The 23,094-nt window shown below is 39.1% G+C and overlaps 1 protein-coding gene across 2 annotated transcripts in view; it reads left to right on the forward strand.

Annotated features, from left to right (window-relative positions):
- Positions 1-23,094, forward strand: part of LOC124619434 (calbindin-32) — a 747,279-nt gene that overhangs the window by 719,280 nt on the left and 4,905 nt on the right. For both annotated transcript variants that reach the window (XM_047145810.1, XM_047145811.1), the window contains one exon: positions 16,149-16,220. In XM_047145810.1, coding sequence (XP_047001766.1) covers positions 16,149-16,220 — 72 coding nt within the window. The remainder of the gene's footprint in view (positions 1-16,148; positions 16,221-23,094) is intronic.

The raw sequence follows: 23,094 nt of genomic DNA on the forward strand, positions 1-23,094 counted from the left end.
CTGCTCAAAGGACGAGCTGTCCTGTACAACTCCCTCAGTTCACAATCAAAAACAGTGTGATGAGGAGACAGAGGAACTGGAAGGCAAAATGCAAATGGAAACTGATGATCAGAAAGATAATAAAGACACAGAACCAGAAAATGAAGGGAGTCTAGCCAGTATTAATTTGCAAGAAACAACAGTTGAAGTAGCTGATGGCAAAGATCAGCAGCTATCTGATAGTAAACAAATTCATGAACAGGTTGCAAAACTGCAGTCTCCATTTGTTTCCCTTGATCAGGAAGTAAGTGATATTAATAAGGAACAAGGAAGTGGTGGCCAAAATGAAATCGCGGTCAACACTGCAGGGCAGGCACTAGCAACAGAAATTGCAAAAGCATCTGCTGCTGCTCCATATGAGCTATGAAGTAAAATAAAAATGCAACCAAATGTGAATGTGCTCGTAACCAAGGGAAGGGAAAATCCAGAAAGGGTTACCCAAGCCCAAAGAATGTTCGGTACAAAATGGTACTACATGAATCACTGGAGGAAATATCAGAAAGTTTACAAGGAAATCAGTTTGCTTGCAATACAAGAGAAAAGGTCAGAAGTAGAAAAAAATGGGATAGTAACTAATAAACTGATGAAATGTTATTCCACGTTCAGCCTTCCGAGAAAAGTGTTAATAGTTTAACTGAACCCTGAACCACAGGAAACTAAATTAGTTCATCAAAACAGCTACATAGTGACAGTGCAAAGACACAATCTTACTCTGTCATCACTATAAACATAAATAAAATTACATCCAGTTTGAAATTATTAGCATTTAAGGAATTTTGTGCAAATCTGCATCTGATATTGCCCTGTTACTGGAAGTTCTAATGTCAGATTTAGTTATTCCAGATTATGTCAGTCACATAAATGTGTCTCATGAAACAAGTGTTGGAACAGCTGTTTTGCTGAGGGAAGGGTTTCCAGTAAGTGAGGTGGAATGACTGGAATCTGGAAGGGGAATATGCCTAAATATCTATGATGTGACTATCAACTAGTATGCACCTTCAGGAAGTTCTCACCAAGCTGACAGGGCACGTTTCTTCAAAAATGAACTGATATACTTGTTAAGGGAAAGTCCAAGACAGTTATTACTTGGAGGTGATTTGAATTGTGTTTTAAATTGAAAAGATCAGTTACCTAATTTTAATTTCTCAAGTGAACTAAAACAACTAGTTACAGGTTGAGAATCAAAGGATATATGGGAAATCAAATACCCCTCCATTGTTGGGTTCACTTATATCATGGCAAAATCTCATAGCAGGATTGATAGATTATATATTTTAAAAATCTTGAAACTTCCATGACAAGAGTAGAAACCATTCCTATATACTTTTCAGACCATTCAAGTGTCTTAGCTTGCATACGTCTAACAAGACACTCAGTTCGCTGATTCAAGAATCAGTGGAATTTGAACATTTCCTTGTTAGTAAATCATGATTTAGAAGACCTGATTAAAGAATCATGGGCAATATTCCTGCATGCTTATAATAGATATGCGACTGCTATCGACTGGTGGGTTAAAATGGCAAGGCGAAAGTTGAGGAAGGTTCTTGTTCAATACAGTGTCCAGAGCACAAGAAAAATGAAATGCACTAGAGAATATTACTATTCTGTTTTGAGGAATCTATAAGATCAGGTATCAGCAGGTTACTCACTTTGGATAGTAGACATCAAAAAATTCAACCAAGTTACTTAATATCAAGAGAAATCAAATGGAAGGGTTGGAAATAAATTTGAAGGCAAATTTGATGTCAGAAGATGAAACTACTTCCCTGTATCACTTAGTGAAGCATACAAAAAATGGTACGATTCTCAGAAACCAGCAAGATGTCATGCACGAGATATATCGCTATTGTTGCGAGCTATATTCTGTAAATCAAAGTAGTGATGCTTCCTTGGAAGAATTCCTTGACATCCTAGCCCCACAGCTGACAGAAGGTGACAATGAAAGTTTTCTCAAGGTAGTCAGTGAAGAGGACATGTATGTGCACCTCACCACTAATAAATTTACGACGACCGGATGGTGTGCCAGCAGAGTTTTACATCCGTTACTGGCCAATAGTGGGTGCGAAAATCATCGACATTGTAAATGAGGTTATTCACTGTAAAATTATCCAGCTGAGTTTAGGGAGAGTAAAACTGTTCTTGTGCCTAAAATAATGGAAACAAAGATTTAAATAATTTTCATCCAGTTTCACTGCTAAATTCTGATTATAAATTAATAGCTAGAATAGTAAACAATAGTATTTCATGCCTTACAGATAAAATTATTAGTCAACATCAGAACTGCGGCAAGGCAGAACCATTTTTCAAAATCTAGCAGAATTCAGGGATATCATTGCAATAACTTCTGTAACAAACATAAAGTGTGCTTTTTTTTTTTTAGGTTTTTTATAAAGCCTTCGATGTAGTAAATCACGAATATCTTCTACAGGCGTTGAAGAAAACAGGTTTCAACGATAGGGTCATACAGTTGATCAAGAACACAGAAGCTGGAATAAATGCAAAAATAGTGGCAAATTGTCAACAATCTACGCCGATACAAATAAAATGGGGTGTTCCTCAAGGAAATCCTCTGTCCATGTTGCTCTTTGCTATTTTATTGGAACCTACTCTCTGACATGTCCATGCTAGATTAAAAGGCTTAACATGATCAAGAAATAGAACAGGTATAAGAGCCTATGTTGGACATATAGGGGTCATTATAAGGAATAATGAAGCGGTAACCACACTAGCAATAGTGATTGATACATACTATAGGACATCTGTAGCCAATGCAAATGAAAAAAAAAGTAAGATGACAAATCTCAGAGGTTTTGATAATATCAAAGTCAAGTGGGCAAAATTAGTCCGACAACATAAAACACTTGAGATCACTCTGACACCATGCCCCATGAAAATGATGACTTTAAATTGGAAAGTTGCAGCAGATAACGTGCAAGGAGCCATTATACAGAATTTAACTCAATATATGAACCAAGTTCAAAGAACAAAGTATATCAACTTGTGCATCCTTGCTAAAGCTTATGCCCAGCTGCTTCCAATACCAAGAATGATAATGTGAAGAATAATGTCCAAAATCACATACCTTTTGTGGAGACTACCTGCTGAAGTAGACACTTTAGATCCTAAAAATGGTGGACTAGGATTAACTGATATAATGGATAAAGCCTCTTGACTTTTTATCAAAAGGCAAGTTAATTTAATAAGAGAATCATGAGAAAGCATAACCAGCCAACTTTTTGAGATCATTAAACGTTGAAGCCTGCTTCCCCTGATGGACGTGCAGAATGTCAAGTCGTTAACAGCATGTGAGTGTTTTCTACGTTGAGTTCAGTTATGTAAGTGCCAAAATCAGACAGTCACAACACTTACCATCAAGAGCCATAATGTGGGAACAAAATAAAAGCGAAAGAAGGAAAAAATAGAATGACAGTTTCAAAACATTGATTGGACTGAGATTTAGAAAAACATTAGTTCTAATGTGCTCACGTCTAATATAAAAATGTCATGTTGCAGTATAGTTAACAACATAGTTAGTACCAATGAAAGACTATACGCAGTCGGACTCTGTGAAACAAATTTATGTCAACAATGCCATCTAGTTGACACAATAATTCATAGATACACTTGCAGCAGTCACAGGAATAGTTGGAGGTGGATCCGAGAGCAAATAGCTCTGATTACCAGGACGTCCTCTGAGAGTGTATCACTGTCCTTGATACACAGGCCTGAAGCACACTATTTCCCAGCAGCAAAAAATAACACTATGTACTGGTTGCAGGGAAATTTTGTTAATTACATCCTTAACAAATTAGGATCTGACAGCACCATAGAGTTCAAGGTTCATATGCTGTGTGAATACCACAAAATTATAAGGTATTTGAATCACAAGAAAAATTTCGGTAATATGTTAAAAATTATATTTGAAAGAATGGGCAATTGTTAATCTGAAAAAGAAGACTGTGTTGACGTTGATGTATTGTAGTTACCTTAAGGATATTCTTTAAATTTTTGCTATAAATTTTTGGTGGATGCTTTTTCTACTTCAGAAAGTAGTTTTTGAAATTTTATAAGCTAATGTACAGTTAGATTGTGTGTCAAATTGTGTTAAAACACAAAACATTAAAGCTGTATTATTGGTTTATAGTATGAATATGAAAACTGACATTTTTTTGGAAATGTCTTCATCAAATGGTTAAAACCATAAGATTGTCTCTGATATAATGTAATATTCAATGGCTGGCAAATTTCCCTGTTCATTTTTCCACTGTGATGTGTAAGTCAGTTTTCCAGTGAAAGACTTATTATGTAGGTGGGATCACTTCAGATAATTAAAATTTCATTAATGTCCAGAAAGGGTAGTTCGAAGGCTAGTTAACTTTAAAACGTCTCTTTTCTGCCATTTTTAAGTATTTAAGAGATTGTCTAACATGATTATTAAATAGTTTTTATGTGTGATGGGCATAAATCTTCCATATTCTGTATAAGTTTTGGTGACTTCCATACACCTGTGTGACATGCTCATAGCTAGTCTGACTGAGATGAGAAGGTTAAAGATCAGTTTCTTCCCTTAACCTGTCTCTCACAGACACAATTTCCTATTAAAGACCACATGACTGTCAGAACAGAATACGAGGGTGAGTCAAATGAAAACCTTAAATATTTTTGAAAATATTATTTATCGTGCAGAAGTGGTACAAAGCTGTATCTCTTTTCAACATAATCTCCCCCACACTCAATGCGAGTCCTCCAGCACTTACAAAGTGCGTAAATTACTTTACAAAAAAATTCTTTTGGTAGTCCACACAACCACTCATGCACCACGTGGTGTACCTCTTCATCAGAACAGAACTTCTTTCCTCCCATTGCGTCTTTGAGTGGTCCAAACACATGGAAATCACTTGGGGCAAGGTCTGGTGAGTATGGTGGATGAAGAAGACACTCAAAATGCAGGTCTGTGATTGTTGCAATTGTTGAATGGGCAGTGTGGGGCCTTGCATTGTCATGTTGCAAAAGGACACCTGCTGACAGCAATCCACGTCGCTTTGATTTGATTGCAGGCCACAGATGATTTTTTAGGAGATCTGTGTATGACGCACTGATGACAGTGGTCCCTCTAGGCATGTAATGCTCCAAAATGACTCCTTTTTCATCCCAACAGAGAGTCAGCATAACCTTCCCTGCTGATGGTTCTGTTCGAAACTTCTTTGGTTTTGTGATGAGGAATAGTGCCATTCCTTGCTCGCTCTCTTCATTTCCGGTTGGTGGAAGTAAACCCAGGTTTCATGCCCAGTAATGATTCTTGCTAGGAAGCCATCACCTTCTCATTCAAAGTGCTGAAGAAGTTCTTCACAAGTATGAACACATCATTCTCTCATTTCAGGAGACAGCTGCTGTGGCACCCATCTTGCAAACACTTTGTGAAACTGGAACACATCATGCACAGTGTGGTGTGCTGACCCATGACTAATCTGTAAACATGCTGCAATGTCATTCTGTGTCACTCGGCAGTTTTCCTTCACAATGGCTTCAACTGCTGCAATGTTCTGTGGACTCACGACACAGTTGAGCCTGACCTGTACGAGGAGCATCTTCCACTGAAGTCACACCATTTGCGAACTTCCTACTCCATTCATAGACTTGCTGCTGTGACAAACATGCATCACTGCACTGAACCTTCATTCGTTGATGAATTTCAATAAGTTTCACACCTTCACTACGCAAAAACCTAATAACAGAATGCTGTTCTGTCCTAGTGCAAGTCGCAAGTGGGGCGGCCATCTTTATACTGATACTGCGACCTTATGTGTGCATCTGCACTATGCTGCCACTGACAGGCCATTCTGCACACTGTTTGTAGCACGCTTGCCAACTTACAGGATAACAGTGTGAAATTTTGATTTGGTATTACAAATTTAAGGTTTTCTTTTGACACTCTCGTACATTGCTCTCAGAACAACAGATGGTCAAAGTGACCACCCTGCATGTTCAAACATTGTGTGTCCTGTCAGATGACACAGCTCTGGACCCTTCACAGCAATGCTGCATCCACAGTAACAAGAGCAGCATGAACACATGCTACCAGCCCTTCCACATTCGCCGACAGGGTAGAATACACATGTTCCTTCAGGTGTCCCCACAGGAAGAAATCCAGGGGATTTAGATAAGGTGAATGTGGTGGCCTTACAACTGGACCTCCACATCTGAGCCATTTCCATGGAAATGTTCTGTTCAAATACTGTCTCACATTAATTCCAGAGTGTGAGGGTGCACCATCACATAGGAACCATATCCTCTGGTGAACATATAGTGGGATATCTTCCAGCTCATCAGGCGGATAGTGTGAGAGGAATGCAATCAACATGTAGGGGCCCAAACACCTGTCACCCAATATTCTGTCCCAGACATTGATACCAAAGCAAACTTGATATCCACTGTCATGGGTGATGTGCTGGTTAACCTCACACCAATGGTGCACATTGTGCATATTGAAGACACCCTCACAAGTGAATGCTGCTTTATCTGACCATATTATGGCTTTCATGAAGTCATTGTTGGCTTCCTGTTGTTGTTAGAACCATTCACAGAATTGCATCTGCTGATGGCGATCTGCAGGATGCAGGTGTTGCATGAAAGTATAATCGTAGGGGTGCAACCAATGGTCATGCAGCACATTAAAGGCCGTGTGTTGTGAGACATCCAGCTGCCTTGCTACGCTATGTGTACTTTGTTGAGGTTTTTGGTGCATCACCTCCAGAATAGCTTCTTCAGTAGCTGGAGTATGGCGAGTGCATGGATGACCTCTGTCATGCGATAGTGGAAGGAGAGAACCTGACTCCCAAAGGCACAGCTCCAGATGACAAAACACATTTTTATCTGGATATCTTCAACAAGGACATATAGCAGTGTATTCATGAGCGGTTGTCAGATGCACCCAAGACCAGAAGCATATCCATATAATCATCATTTGTGTATGCCATATGTCTTCCACACTGGTTTAGAGGTTTACTATGAATAAATTCAATATATATACGCATGAACATTAAAGTCCATCAAGGGGGCGGTGTTACACACGCAGGTAGTCCCTGTCTGGTGGACAGTGCATACAGTATAAACACGCTGTCAGTCCTACATGCTGTTCCACCTAATGTGTGTTACACTCTGACAGATATTGTTCTGCATGATTCATTCCAACACCACTAATTGTGAAATGTTCGGTTTCAAATTACACTGTTTCCCTAATGGTAATAGACATGGTGTTTCCATAATCCCATCGATAGAATAACAATAACAACAACAACAATAATAATAGTAATAATAATAATAATAATAATAATGTATTGAGATACATACTAAACAGAATGTGGTTACCAGACTCAGTGTTGAAAGGCATAATTAAAAGCGATGTTGTTTGGACACAGAGAAGATACAGAGAGTCAGGAACTGTCGATGACATGCCTCCCTCAGGCCGCCCAAGGGCTACTATTGCAGTGGATGACCTACCTATTATGGCTCAGAGGAACCCTGACAGCAGTGCCACCATATTGAACAATGCTTTTCATGCAGCCACAGGACATCATGTTATGACTTAAACTGTGTACAATAGGCTGCATGATGTGCAACTTCTCTCTCAACGTCCATGGTGAGGTCTATCTTTGCAAACCACGACTCCGTGCAGTGCAGTGCAAATGGGCCCAACAACATGACAAATGGACCGCTCAGGATTGACATCATGTTCTCTTCAGCGGTGAGTGTTCCATGTGCCTTCAACCAGACAATTGTCGAAGATGTGTTTGGAGGCAACCTGGTCAGGCTGAACGCCTTTGACACAATGTCCAGTGAGTGCAGCAAGGTGGAGTTTCCTGCTGCTTTGGGGTGGCGTTAAGTGGGGCTGACGTATGCTGTTGGTGGTCATGGAAGGCACCATAACAGCTGAATGATATGTGAATACCACCCTCCGACCAATAGTGCAACCAAATCTGCAGCATATTGGCAAGGCATTTGTCTTCATGGACAACAATTCATGCCCCCATCGTGCACATCTTGTGAATGACTTCCCTCAGGGTAATGACATCACTCAACTAGCATGGTCAGCATGTTCTCCAGACATGAACCCTATTGGACGTACCTGGGATGGATAGGAAAGGGCTGTTTATGGACAATATAACCCACCAACCACACTGAGGGACCTGCACCGAATCACCATTGAGGAGTGGGACAATCTGGACCAACAGTGCCTTGATGAACTTGTGGATAGTATGCCACGATGAATAAAGGCATGCATCAATGCAGGAGAAAGTGCTACTGGGTATTAGAGGTACCGGTATGTACAACAATCTGGACCACCACCTCTGAAGGTCTTGCTACATAGTGGTACAACATGCAATGTGTCGTATTCATGAGCGATAAAAAGTGTGGAAATGATGTTAATGTTGATCACTTTTCCAATTTTCTGTACTGGTTCCAGATCTCTTGGAATTGAGATGATGCAAAACTTTTTTGTATGTGTGTACGATGTATTGACGCTGATTGGTTGCAATAAATTTGGTCACCTGTCCTCTAGTAAAACCAATCTTGACCTGGGTAAGCCATTGTAACATGACCAGAATGTCATTATAGTTTATATATTTTAAATTAGTTTACGTTTTATGCAGTGAAGTGGTACAGCATCCAGAAGAATTTCAGTCATCTTGACACCTTGTGGAAGCCTACATAGTTATGTCATTTTAGCTCTTTGCTTAAAACACCACCATAGCTGGAAGAGTGACCTAAAATTTTAGTGGTTTCTCTAACAAATGTTCTGGGCAAAGTAATGAGAACAAATACCTGAACCCTTCAATTTATGGCTTTCATCCCTTCTTTTCATTTGCTGTATATAATGCCTAATCTGAAAACATTTGTCATGCCAAAGCAGTAGACACATAACCAGTCGATGATGTACCTTGAACAAAGATGCATCTATAAATCATCGTGAGCTGCCTACCAGTCTCAAGTAACTTCTCATAATCAGCCTTAATTTAGTTTAGGAAAGTGGTGGCACATACTGTGCTATCTACCCAACTGAATCTGTCATCATTATGCAAATTATTAAATTAAAGAAGCTATTGTGAAAACAGCAGTCAGATCGGAGTACAGTGTTCCTGATAACTTGAAGGAAAAATATAGAGATGGAATTTGGAGTCATTTGGATTTGATTTGTTTTGGCAGCAACCATATTTGCACTGTCATGAGAAGATGCGGAGGCACATTTTAGAGTATGTATATATGTTTGTATCTATGAATATATTAAACCAGGGATGTAGAAATGACAGAGATGCTTCATCCCACCATAGCCCTCAGTGGTCCACAATCCCACAATAGGCCACAGCAGTCCACCCACCCCACCATCGCCCAACATCGAACCCAGGGTTATTATGTTGTTTCACCCCCAGTGTACCTCCTGGGAATGTCTCATGTGTATCTGAGGCGGAATAAGGGGAAACAGCCTACATTTGCCGATATAGATGAAAACCAACCTTAAAAACCATCCACAGGCTGGACAGCACACTGGACTTCAACACCAGTCCACCGGGCAGATTTGTGCCAGGGACCACCTCGGGAAGCAGTGCATTAGGCTGCGTGGCTAGCTGGGTGGGCTACATTTTAGAGTTATCATAAGTGTTAATAGTTGGAAGTATATAATCTTGACACATCAGCTTCTGATATTTGACAAAGAAACTTCAGTTCATATTATGTTTTACTACATGTCATACTACTACCAGATATAAGCTGAGTTATTAAAGAATGGAGGCCCACAACTGGAATTAGAAGTACAGACATTAATAGAAACATTGGAAGACAGAAACCATTCCTGCAGAATGGAAAACTGCAATTGTGTGCCCCACATTTAAGAAGAATGATCCACTTGTTTGTGATAGCTACAGAGAAATTGCCTTACTGAATGTCACCTACAAAACAAAGGTCGGCATCACATTCATGCCGACCGTTGTTAGTTGAGCAGTGATCATGTACCAAATAGTTTTATCTTGTGACTTCGGTTTTACATATCTGATGGAAAAGAATGACCATGAGAGCAGTTGTTTTTTATTTTTTGTGACAATGATTTTACATCAGCTGGTCTGCTTCTTGCATCGTTATATCCAAATGGTATATAAATGTTAAGCTACATTCAGGTATGTGGTACTGTACTAATAGTAATGTATATAGTGTAACTCATGTAAGCCCTCCCTCAAACCTGTCATGTTATATCTTCACAGATCCAATGATGGCACCTTTAGTGTGTTGAAACCGGTTATCCAGTAAACAGTATGTAAGCCATCTTGGCTTTTGAATTATTTCTACAACAGAGTGATCACCCCACTACGCACTGTGTGTTCACTGCATTATCAAATTGCTGATTCAGAAATACAACTTCTGGCTAATTACTTTCACCTTACAGGCTTGCAAGCTAATTAGTTATACTGCATCATTTGCATAATGTACACTTTTTCATCTAATCATAAATTCTGAAGCAAATGATGTTTTATCACATGTTGTGTTGAGTGTAATATGGATTGGGTGGTATACTTAAACCTATCTTGGGCAGTCTCAAACAGTTCATTAAGTGCCCCTCATTAGGTCCTATTAAAATGTGTAGGTATTTAATATATAGGAAGAAAATGAGGTGTCCAAGACTGGGTTCTTGAGGGACTCTCTGTTATGTACATTTTCTGGGTTTGAGATTTACTAGTGATATCATCTGTATCATGTTTTTATTCTACTTCTTGTTTCTAATTTAAGTATGAGCTGAATCATTTTAGTACATGCCACTGTCTCTGGTCACTGTGGCTGCTGAGTGCATTCTCTCCATATGGTACCAATCTACCCTTTTCTTAAAATTGGTGTTATTCCACCCTGGGCTTTCCATTGCCTTTAATGTCATGTCTTAAAGCTTCTCTGACAGAAGTTTGTAGCCTGAAGTTTCAAACTCATTACTCAAGTCTAATAAATTCTAATTTTATTTTGTGTCTTCTTCAGTTTTACTAGAGTATTTGCTAGAAAGTCATAGCTGGCACAAGTCATAGATATATTTCTACTGAAGTTGTGCTGCTCTTCAATGAAGACTGTGCTTTTTTTGAAAAATTTTGCTAACCTGTCAGGCTTTTTTTCTTTTTTTTTTCTTTTGAATTTAGCAAAGTGTATTTAATAAAGAGATTGGTTGTACTTCTGTAAGTTTACCTTGTCTCCTATGTTATGAATATGAATTACTTTCTGAATTTTAAGACAACAGGAAAATGTGTCTGTTAAAGAAGCTGTTCGTCCAGTACTTTATACTGCAATGAAAAAAAAAAGGATCCACTCTTGTCAGTTCCCTTATCTGTTTGTTTGTTTCCATGTGTCTCTCAGAAATCCCCAACTTCCCTCTAGTATTTGTCGATGAACTTTGTTTTTTTTTAATGGTTTTCCATTGAACTCTATTTATCACCGTTACAAGTCAGTATTAGTAACACTAACACACATAGATTGTAAACCTGCCCTTTCAAACATCTCATAAGTTTTTAAAACTTTGTTTACTTTACCAAAATCATACTAGAGTGCTTTTACTGAATTGTATCTTTTCATTCCTATCCAAACAGTCACTGACTTCAGCTGACATAAATATAAAAACTTATTGGCCCTAGTTATCTTTCTCAGTGAACTGAAGAAATGTGAACCTCTCAGGTCTCTAGCAGAGTGAGTTTGTTGTAATGACACAACATTTCCATGAGTTTTACTCTGATCATCTTTCAGCAAAGTGTCACAGTGGTATCTTGGTTATCTTTACCGCTGAATAATAAAATAAAATCGCCATGCCACCGTAGAGCCCAGCATACAAGACAATAAACTCATGAAGGTTATGGCAGCTTTGACAAAAATGACATTGCACTTCTGTAGATCTCTGACTTGCCGCCAGAAAGGTAAAAGAGTACAACCTTAGACGTCAGCACCTCCTCACTTGTATGTGCTTCTGAAAGAACACAAGGAAGGAATACCCCTATATCCAATAGGAAACACTATCAGCTCATCAATGTACGGACTGCCAAACACCTGGAGAATCTAATAAAGCCCTTACTAGGGTACTGTGCCCTCCAAATGAAGAATTTGTATGAGTTTGTGAAATTACTGGGAGATATTCAACTAAAAAAATATAAGCTGCTGGTGACTTCTGATGTAACATCGCTATTGACCCATATGCACATGAAGCATATGTTGGCATTGACGGCACAATGTTTTGAGCCACAAACCGTGAGACTTTACTATCACTCTCACTACACCATGAATTACTTTCAGTGCAGCAGGCATTTTTATGAGCTTGAGGACTGTGTGGCTATAGAGTCTCCCCTGGGATCAGGAACAGTCAATCAATATATCATAAATTTTGAGGAAATGGCTGTAGAGACCCCACACTTGAAATCCAAACACTTCTAAAGATATTTGGATGACACCACCATTTGGTGACCTTATTGTAGGGAGGCCCTCTATGAATTTCTTGGACACACAAATTACCTTCAACAAGAGCCCATAGAGCTCACTGTAAAGACAGAGAAACATGTCTCCCCTACCTGGGTGTTTGGGTATGGAAGAAGCAAGAGGGCACACTGGGACACATTGTAAATAAAGTCTGCATCTCACTGTCTCCACCTAGCTCAAACCAACAATGTTCTGGGGACTCTCATTCACAGGGCACATGCCATAAGCAGCCATGAGAAACTGTCTACTGAAGTCAAACACCTGAGGGAAATCTTCCAGAGAAGTGGTCATAGTGACACACAAATTAAAAGCTATGCCTACAACATGCAACTATGAAATTACACAGGAAAGATGACAACCTATTGGTATTTCTTCCACATTTAGGGCAACCAACAGCATAGATCGTGATGATACTTATGCCATATGGTGTTAAAACAATCTTCCAACTTCCATAGAAGATTAGAAATATAGTTGACTTGGGCAACGATCAAGTGTGACTACACATGCTTAGCCTCTGCAGTACTCAGTGTGGATCAGGTGGTATGCTTAAACCTATCTTGGGCAGTCTCAAACAGTTCATTAAGTGCCCCTCATCAGGTCCTATTAAAATGTTTAGGTATTTAAGTTACATAAGTTAGACACAATGCTGCATCCAGCAGTGCAACTCAAGGTGGAACAAATGCTTGGGCTATTTGGACAGTAAGTTCTGATCAGTTGTGCAATGTAAAACATTGTGAAAATCCAATGAAGCTTTGCACAGATGTGTTGGACAGGGTCTCTAGGATGTTGTAGATCGGATAATGTCACTCTTTTCAGTTCTGAGCACACAATGAGCCCATAAGGATAGCATCTCCTGCAAATTACAACGGCCTGATGAGAAATTTTGCCTCAAGCTATGCAGCCCACATAACATAGCTATCATGCGTATTCTTCTTCAAGACAATTCTTGGTCTCATTCTGCAGGGACAATGAAGATGCTCCTGCAGTATTTTCAGTGGGAGGTGTTTGATTACTCAAAATACAGCCCATATATGGCTCACTCTGAGCTTCATCTCTGCTCGCATGGTCTGCAGCTCATCTTGGTCTAGTAGCTTGCATTGCTGCCACTGGATCATGGGGTCCCGGGTTTGATTTCTGACCAGGTTGAGGATTTTCTTGGCCCAGGGATTGGTTGTTTGCATTGTCCTCATCATTTCATCATCATCATTCATGACAGTGGCTAGATTGGATTGTGTAAAAATTGGGCTGTGCAAAAATTGGGACTTTGTACGGGTGCTGATGACCAAGCAGGTGAGCACCCCCCAAACCAGACATCATCATCATCACCACCACCACCACCATCTGCTTAAATGAACTGATATCTATGAAGACAGCATTTTGTTAAAGACAATGAACTGTAGACCAGTGAAGAGAATTGGCAGAAAGCACTGGTGGCTGCCTTCTATGATGAGGGTATTAGAAAGTTGGTACAATGGTATGACAAATGTCTAATTCAGATGATTGACTACGTAGATAAGTAGCTTGAAGTTGTAGCTAACTGTTGCAAATAAAACAATTTTCACAGTGGTTTCCATTTGGGGCTGATTGGAACTTACTTTCCAAATACCCCTTGCACTTTCAGCTGAGGAGAAAGATAAGTTGGTGGTAGCTGAGCACATCTTGGAAGAAACTCATATGTTTTATTTAGAACAGGTGAGAGTTCTGTACAGGGCCAGTGTATTCTGGGGCAACATAACAAAGGAAGCCATAAAATTAAGGACCAGTGGTGGCTTCAACAACTGAGATGGTGAATTCCAACTAAGTTTTTCTTTGGACCCACTAATGAACACAATAGGCTCTAAGTATTCCCAGCTGAGGCACATTCCTATGACACACAAGGTGGAAGCTGGCTGAACATTTCAGGGCTCAAGTGTGGTCACTCCCCCCATCCCCACCTTATCTTTAGCAATGGAAGTGGGCAGCCCTACACATTTCAGAATCTATACAAGAATAAGCAAGATCCCATCTCTGATATTTCATCAGAAGAAGATGGGAGTGATGCTCATCAAAATGTTACATCAATTTGATGACCTCACTCAGCTGGAGCTGAGAGCTTTACACTGGCAGCAAATTTATATACTTGTTCTATGACCTCACTGGTAATTTTTATTTTTTTCTTTCTGTAATGTCTATTATAAATTATTTTAGTTTTCTTGCAGTTCATTTTCAAGCTTGTTTTCAATTTTGTTGTCGAAATTTATTTGTGCTAGAGGTAAACAGTATGATGTCATCATTTCTGTCCCATTACCATTCATTGAATCTTCATCTTTCCAAAATCAAGGCCCTGAAAAATTCCTCTAGGACTGAAACCTCCTGGCAGATTAAAACTGTATGCCAAACTGAGACTAAAACCCAGTACTTTTACCTTTAGTTGGCAACTGCAGTGCTGGCTGAGCTACCGTAGCATGACTCATGGCCCCTCCTCACAGCTTTATTTCAGCCAATATCTCGTTTCCTACCTTTCCAACTTGAGGTTGAGTAGGAAGGAGATGAGGTACTGGTGGAAGTAAAGCTGTGAGAATGGATCATGAATTGTGCTTGAGTGGCTCAGGTGGTGTGGTACTTGTCCATGAAAGGCAAAGGTCTTGGGTTCGAGTGTGTCTGGCATATAGTTTTAATCTGCCAGGAAGTTTCGTATCAGCCACACTCCACTGCACAGTGGAACATGCATTCCTCTAGGCTTGTTGAGCATAGGTTTTTGATATAGAATGTACTTGACTTTGCCTGACTCTTCCTTTAGTTCATAATCTCTCACTACACATAAAGTTTCATGAGAGCTGTAGCATCTTATTTAAAATGGTTCAAATGGCTCTAAGCACTATGGGACTTAACATCTGAAGTCATCAGTCCCCTAGACTTAGAACTACTTAAACCTAACTAACCTAAGGACATCACACACATCCATGCCCGAGGCAGAATTCGAACCTGTGACAGTAGCAGTAGCAGCGCAGTTCCGGACTGAAGCGCCTACAACCGCTTGGCCACAGTGGCTGGCAGCATCTCATATACATACATATTCTTCCAAATACTTAAATAAACTGAATCAAAGCATTGTTCCTCTAGGTCTGTGAGTGGACTTTGTTGAAACTCAGTTTGTATCTACATCTACATCTGTTTACGTATTTACACAGTTTCCAAATCTCTGTCCTCTACTAGTCCCACTGGTATAACAAAGCTCTTTTATCTCAGTAGCATCACCACATTAACCCTTCTGCTTAATACAAAGAAGTAAATACAGGTCTCTACATAATAGTTCAATGCTGTTCATACCTGTCATGTAATTAATCATCTTAAATGTTCACTTCATTGTGATTAAAAAAGTGGATTGTTCCTATCTCTGTAATCATGTCAGATGATATTCTCTGGTTTGAATACGATGTACACTTTTCATGAGAAGTGCATATCTTATCTTATACATAATGAATTTGTGTTCATATAGAGTCACTAGCACATATCTGAAACCTTGAAACTGGTCTGACCTGCTTTTTAGCTGCATTAAGTATTATCACATTAAGGTCATCTCAGTGTTCCTTAGACAAACAACATAATTACTAAACTAATATCTGGAAATTCCCTATTTGTAGGATAACAATGGTACAATAGAGAATGAAGAACTAAGGGGATTCTTGAAAGACCTGTTGGAGCTAGTCAAAAAGGTAAGACAATTTTCATTTAAGTGTAACTGCACGAATTCTGTACAGAAATATATCATTACAATGGAACTGTAACAAAGTTTAATATGAATTTGTTATGAATTTCTGTTTATCTGATATTTTTCCAAGTAGAGCAAATTTTTTAACGGTGTAGAACTGACCACCCTGTGGCAGAAATTGCTACTGAGACAAACACGTTTGGTTTCAATAGCCATTTCACAACCCTTATAATCCTGTCTCTCCTTAAATGATTTATTAAATGTCAATAGTACACTTAGGTGGCAGGGGTCATGGGATAGTGATATGCACATATATAGGTGGCAATAGCATCATGTACACAAGTTATAAAAGGGCAGGGCATTGGTGGAGGTTGCCATTTGTACTCAGGTGATTCATGTGAAAAGGTTTCTGATGTGATTACTGCTGCACAATGGGAAGTAATAGATTTTGCATGTCGAGTGGTAGTTGGAGCTAGATTCAGGGGACTTTCAATTTTGGAAATCGTTAGGTAATTCAGTATTCTGAGATCCACAATGTCAAGAGTACTAAGAATACCAAATTTCAAGAATTACTCTAAGCATTGGCAACACAGTGGCTGATAGTCTTCACTTAAAGACCAAGAGCTGTGGCTTTTGCATAGTGTCATCACTGCTAACAGACAAACACCACTGCATGAAATAACTACAGAAATAAATGTGGGACACACAATGAACATATCCATTACAACAGTGAAGCAAAATTTGGCATTAATGGGCTATGGCAGTAGGCAACCAATGTGATTGCCTTTGCCAATAGCATGACATCACCTCCACATGTCTCCTGGGCTCGTGATGACATTGGTTAGACCTTAGACAGTTGAAAAACCATGGTCTGATCACATCAGTCGCAATTTCAGTTAGTAAGAGCTGATGATAGGTTTTAAGTGTGGCTCAGATCCCATGAAAAAAATGCACCCAAATTGTCAACAAGGAACTGAGCAAGCTGGTGGTGGCTCAATAATGGTGTAAGCTATGTTTACAAGGAACGAATTGGGTCCTTTGGTCCGATTAAACTGATCACTGACTGGAAATGCTTATTTGCAGCTGTTCATGGACTTTACGTTCCTGAACAATCATAGAATTTTTATGGATGACAGTGCACTGTATCACTGGGCTACAATTGTTCACAACTGGTTTGAAGCATATCCCAGACAATTTGACGCAAATTAATTGGCCACCTAGATCAGCTGACATGAATCTCATTGAACATTTGTGGGATATAATTGAGAGGTCATTTTGTGCAAAAACTCGTGCATCGGCAACATTTTTACGATTATGGACAGCTATAGAGGGACCATGGCTAAATATTTCTACAGGGGCATCCCATGACTTTTTGAGTACATGTGACATGAAGCTGTTGCACTACACCAGGAAAAAGCTGGTCCTACATGATATTAGGCAGTATCCCATGGCTTTTGTCACCTCATTGTCTTATGAAAAGGATAGATTGCTACTCACTAACTGGAGGAGACACTGAGTCACAGAAAGGAACAATGAAAAAGACTGCTACAAATTTAAGCTTTAGGCCTAAAGACCTCCTTTGAAAATAGAAAACACTCACACATTGACACAAGCACAACTCCCAAACACATGGCCGCTGTCTCTGACTGCTGCAGCCAGGCCACAGTGGACAGAGATTTCGGTTTCACTGATCCTTAACAGCTAGGAAGAACTCAATGGTGGTTGGTGTGTACACATGGATTTCATGGTAACAGCATGTTGGTGGCCTTGAAAATCCACTCCAGCTCAGGCACACCTAACATGTAAATGTGTATCCAGCCACCACAAGTCATATCCCTGACATACTCACCATGTAGAACAATCCTGGGGGCATGTATGATATTATAAACATGTAAGAATCTTCTTCTCTCCTTCTCCCAGCCTCCCCCTCTCCAAGTAAGCCATGGCTCAAACCTGGATCTTTGGCTTTCTCCATCTGGCACAAAGTATTAATGGATCACAATCTTTTGCACTAGTGTACACTAGATTAAAGATTGAAACTTTATTTCTGGAAACAAGACCTATGTTACGCATAAGACATTATTTACAATATGTTTTCTTCTGAAAGTCTTAGTTGTGCAAAGTTACTAAGTGAAATTGAGTAGATTTGAAAAGTAGATTATATGTGCCTCCCCACAAGTAAGTGTCCAGGTTAAGATCTAGTCCCCAACACAATTTTAATGTGTCTGAAGTTTGTAAATCTAAAAAAAATTACATTCTGTAATTGAAAATAAATGAAATGGAATCTTAGACTATGCATCAAATTAAACACAGTGAGTGAAATTCTTTGATTTACAAAAAGCAAAACTGGAATTAAAACATACATAAATCAATTAATTTTAGAAAATTTTAGTGATTTAAAGTTATTGGTTCATACAATTGCTTCTACTGCAAAGAAAATTTATTTTTAAGTTGAGGATGAATGATATCAGTCTCATTATTTTACCTGAGAGTAGAATTTCATTTAATTGTTTTTTAGTATTTCACTTTTCTTGTGCAGTGCATTCTTTTGGGGTTATTTCATAAGAGCATTGAGAAATGGTATCATACAAGCTCAGTTCCTCATTACAGTCTGATCTCTAACTTTTATGAAGCTCACTCTTCCTGGTACCAGGTTCTATAATACCATGTGTTACACGTAATTTCTCCTTTATCCTCATTTTATGACCATTTGTCATTCGTGAATATCGAAATGAAACACTGTAGGAATATATTTAACAAATAAATAAATTTTTCATTTGATGAGTACAGTGTCAGTTCTATATACTACATCCACCTGTTCCTTGAATAATATATTTTTATTCAGTGGATTATGATCATGTTGAAATGTGATTTTTTTATTGGTATGTAGTCAAGTTGTCAATGGCTTTGGCACTACTCCTTTTAACTCCTGTTGATAATTTTAATGTGCACATTAATAAAAAAGAAAGAAAGAATAAAGCAGCACATTACCAACTTGAGGTGTTTTCACATATTAACTGTGACATAAAATCAACATCAAAGCCTGAAGAAAAAACTCTCTTCACCTATTTTTGCTTACCCTAAACAATATGTTAATTGGTTACTTAATCAAACTTAATTACTAAAGGTCCAGTAGCTTGCATTTACCTATCTGCTACATGTTAAAGTGTAGAATGAGCTGTTCAACTAACTACTCATGTTATGCATTTTACACAAATACTGACCCTCTTCCAGCAGCTTCGCTCGCATGTACTTTAAACAAACACTTGTGGCACACATCTCCTCCTTAAAAATCTCTCTGAACACTTCATCCTCCCATCTCTATCAGTCAGACTACTTCTCTAAACTCTCTTTGTCTCTTCATATTCTCCAACTTCCCCCACCATCTCTTTGAACATATCTCCCTCTGCCCTTCTGCTTTTCATATCCCCCTCCCCCTCTTTCTGTTCATTTCCTCTTCCATCTCTTTCCCTCTCATCTCCTCCTTCCCCCTTTCTCTGTCCATACTCTTCTCAACACTCATTCTGTCCACCTGCTCTTCACCCCCTCTCTGCCCATCTCCTTCTCACCCCCTTTTGCCCATCTCTTCCTCCCCTTCTCTCTGTCCATCTCCTCCTCCCCTGTCTCTCTGTCAATCTCCTCCTCCCCTGTCTCTCTGTCAATCTCCCCCTCTCACTCTCTGGCCATCTCTTCCTCCCTCATTCTCTCTGTGTTCACTTCCTCATGCCCCACCCTCCCAATCCAGCACTCATTCACTGTCCTTCCCCACCTCCCTCCTGCCCCCTTCTCTCTCCTTCCCATCTTGCTACCTTCTCTGCCTATCAAACCTCTCCTGCCACCTCTCTCCAGTCATACCCACCTCTATCCATTTCAACCTTTCCCTAGCCATGTCTGTCCACAGTTGTAGCTCTTGCAATAGAGGTTGATAAAGCAGGCCAATACTGCTGCCTGTCATGCAGGGGCTGGAGCACTGTTTCCCATCTGTGATATGTAGGTGGCCTTGCAAAGAAAGTCAGAGAAACATGCAAACAGTATTGCCACACAACATGCCTGTCATGCAGGCCGGCTTACATGGCAGGGGCTGAAAAAAAAACCAACATGTTATTGCCTGTGTCTCCATTCATATGGAATCTAGGAGGTTCTAGTGCTGGCACTCATAAAGTTTTCTATTTGTGTGCCAAATTTGGTTGAAATCAATCCAGAGGTTTACGAGGAGATCCAGGACATACACACACACATTCTGATTCACTCATATAGGTTTTTTTGAGACAACAAAATATCTCAAATTATGCATCAGATTAACAAATGGTAAAATACATATTCAACATTTTTGAAAATACTGTCTGGTGATACCAATTCTGATGCCCCCCTGCCCCACCCCCAGAGGGCAGCATGGGGGCAGTTTTGAAATCTTAGTAGAAATGTTCCATTTTTATTATAGAATCAGATTCTATGGGAAAAATACATAACTTTTGTGTGTAACACTTTTGTCATTGTGTGATGGATGGCACTGTAATTGGCAAATAACATAACTGAGTTCCAAAAAGTATCGTCTCAAAGAAAATTCATTGGATCAAAAACATAAAAACAGATGTGTGGTGCAAATGACTCAGTATTTCACATTTTCTCTGTGTATCTGTTTGGAAACATTAGTTCATTCATTATCTGAATTGATCTCATTCCAGGCACATCAACTCCCATATCACAAATATGTTCCTCTGTAAACTGACTTTGTTATAAGTCAGAATGCAGGCTGTTGTGACAGAAAACGAAAATGAAAAAGCTTACATTTCTGTAGAAAGTGGCAGGAATGTCGATATTGCTCTAGCATGAACTATGGTACAATTAATCAACACAATATGTATTATTGGACTGTGAAAAAGCTACATGGTTATGTCAAGATGAATTTCACTGTCCATGGACTGTGAATGTCTGGTGTGAAATAATTGGTGACAAACTCATTGGCCATTTCTTCGTTGATGGCACCTTAAATAGTGAAAAATATCAAACATTCTTGTGGGGGTAATCTCCTAGTATTGCTTGCAGACCTTCCCTTGGACTTCCAACAAATACTGTGATTACAACACATTGGTCGTCCAGCACATTATTCTGTAGGAGGACAGGAAGTATTAAATTGTGTGTACAGCAGACAGTAATTGGTGGATCAGATGAGGTGGTCTAGTAAGACTGCCTGCAAGATTTCCAGATCTTACTTCATCTGAATTTTGCTTAGGTTACTTGAAAAGTGAAGTCGATAATGAAGTGCCAACAACATGTGATAGCCTGATTCAGCATATGAACAATGCATGTCAGCAGATTGCATTGGAAAGACTTCTCAGTTGTGATGAATCATTCTGTGCATGGATAAATAAGTGCATTGAAGTGGACAGTGACATTTTTGAATACTCACTGTGAATCACAATTGATAGCAAACCAATGCTGACAACAGCAGTTCGAGTATACATGCCTACATCACAAGCAAAAGGTGAAGAAGAAGAAAAAGTATATGAAGATATTGAATGAGTAATACAGTATGTAAAGGGTGATGAAAATCTAATAGTCATGGAGGACTGTAATGTGACTGTAAGGGAAGGTGTAGAAGAAAGTGTTACTGGAGAACATGCATTTGGTAGTAGGTGTATGAATGAGAGAGAAGAAAGACTAATGGAGTTCTGCAATAAATTTTAGTTAGTGACAGCGAATACTCTGTTGCAAAATCACAGGATGAAGAGGATGTATACATGGCAAAGCGTGGGATATAAGGGAAGATATCAATTAGATTACACCATGGCCATGCAGAGGTTCTGGTATCAGATATTGGATTGCAAGGCTTATTCAGGAGCATATGTAGGCTTAGATTACAATTTACTAATGATGAAGGGTAGGCTGAAGTTTAAGAGACTAGTCATGAAGAATAAGAGTGCAAAGAACTGGGATACATAAATAGCTCAGTAGGCAGTTCACTTGAAGAGGAATGTAGATTTCTAAAATGAACAATCACAGAACCTGGAAAGAAAAAATAGGTACAGGAAGGCAACTGCAATGAAACCATGGGTAACAGAAGAAATATTTCAGTCAGTCAATGAAAGAAGAAAGTACAAAAATGTTCAGGGAAATTCAAGAGTACTGAATTACAAGTTGCTTAGAAATGAAATAAATAAGAAGTACATGAAAATTAAGCTAAGATGGCTACATGAAAAATTTGAAGAAATCAAAAAAGAAATGGTCGTCAGAGTGCCTGACTCAGCATACAGAAAAGTCAAACCAACCTTCAGTGAAATTAAAAGCTAGGTGGTAACATTAAGATTTCAATGGAAATTCCACAGTTAATTCCAGAGGAGAAAGTAGATAGGCGGGAAGAGTACAATTAAGGCCTCTATAAGGGACAAGACTTGTCTGATGATGTGATAGAAGAAGAAACAGAAGTTGATAGGGGAGAGATGCAATATCCAGTATTAGAATTCAAATTTAAAAGAGCTTTGGAAGATTTAAGAGCAAATGAGACAGAAGGGATAGATAACATTCCATTGGTTCTAAAATTGATGGGGGAAATGGACAAAATGATGATTCATGTTGGGGTGTAGAATGCATGAGACTGGTGATATACCATCAGGCTTTTGAAACACATTATCCACACATTTCTGAAGATTGCTAGAGCCAGCAAGTCTGAGAATTATCACACAATCACCTTAACAGTTCATGTGTACAATTTGCTGGCAGGAGTAAAACACAGAGGATGGAAAAGAAAATTGATGATGGCTTAGATGACTATCAGTTTAGTTTTTGGACAGGTAATGGCACTAGAGAGGCTGTTCTGACATTGTGGTTGATAATGGAAACAAGACCAAAGAAAAATCAAGACATGTTCCTTGGATTTG

The sequence above is a fragment of the Schistocerca americana genome, chromosome 6 (assembly GCF_021461395.2).
Source record: "Schistocerca americana isolate TAMUIC-IGC-003095 chromosome 6, iqSchAmer2.1, whole genome shotgun sequence".
In the NCBI taxonomy this organism is placed as follows: Eukaryota; Metazoa; Arthropoda; class Insecta; order Orthoptera; family Acrididae; genus Schistocerca; species Schistocerca americana.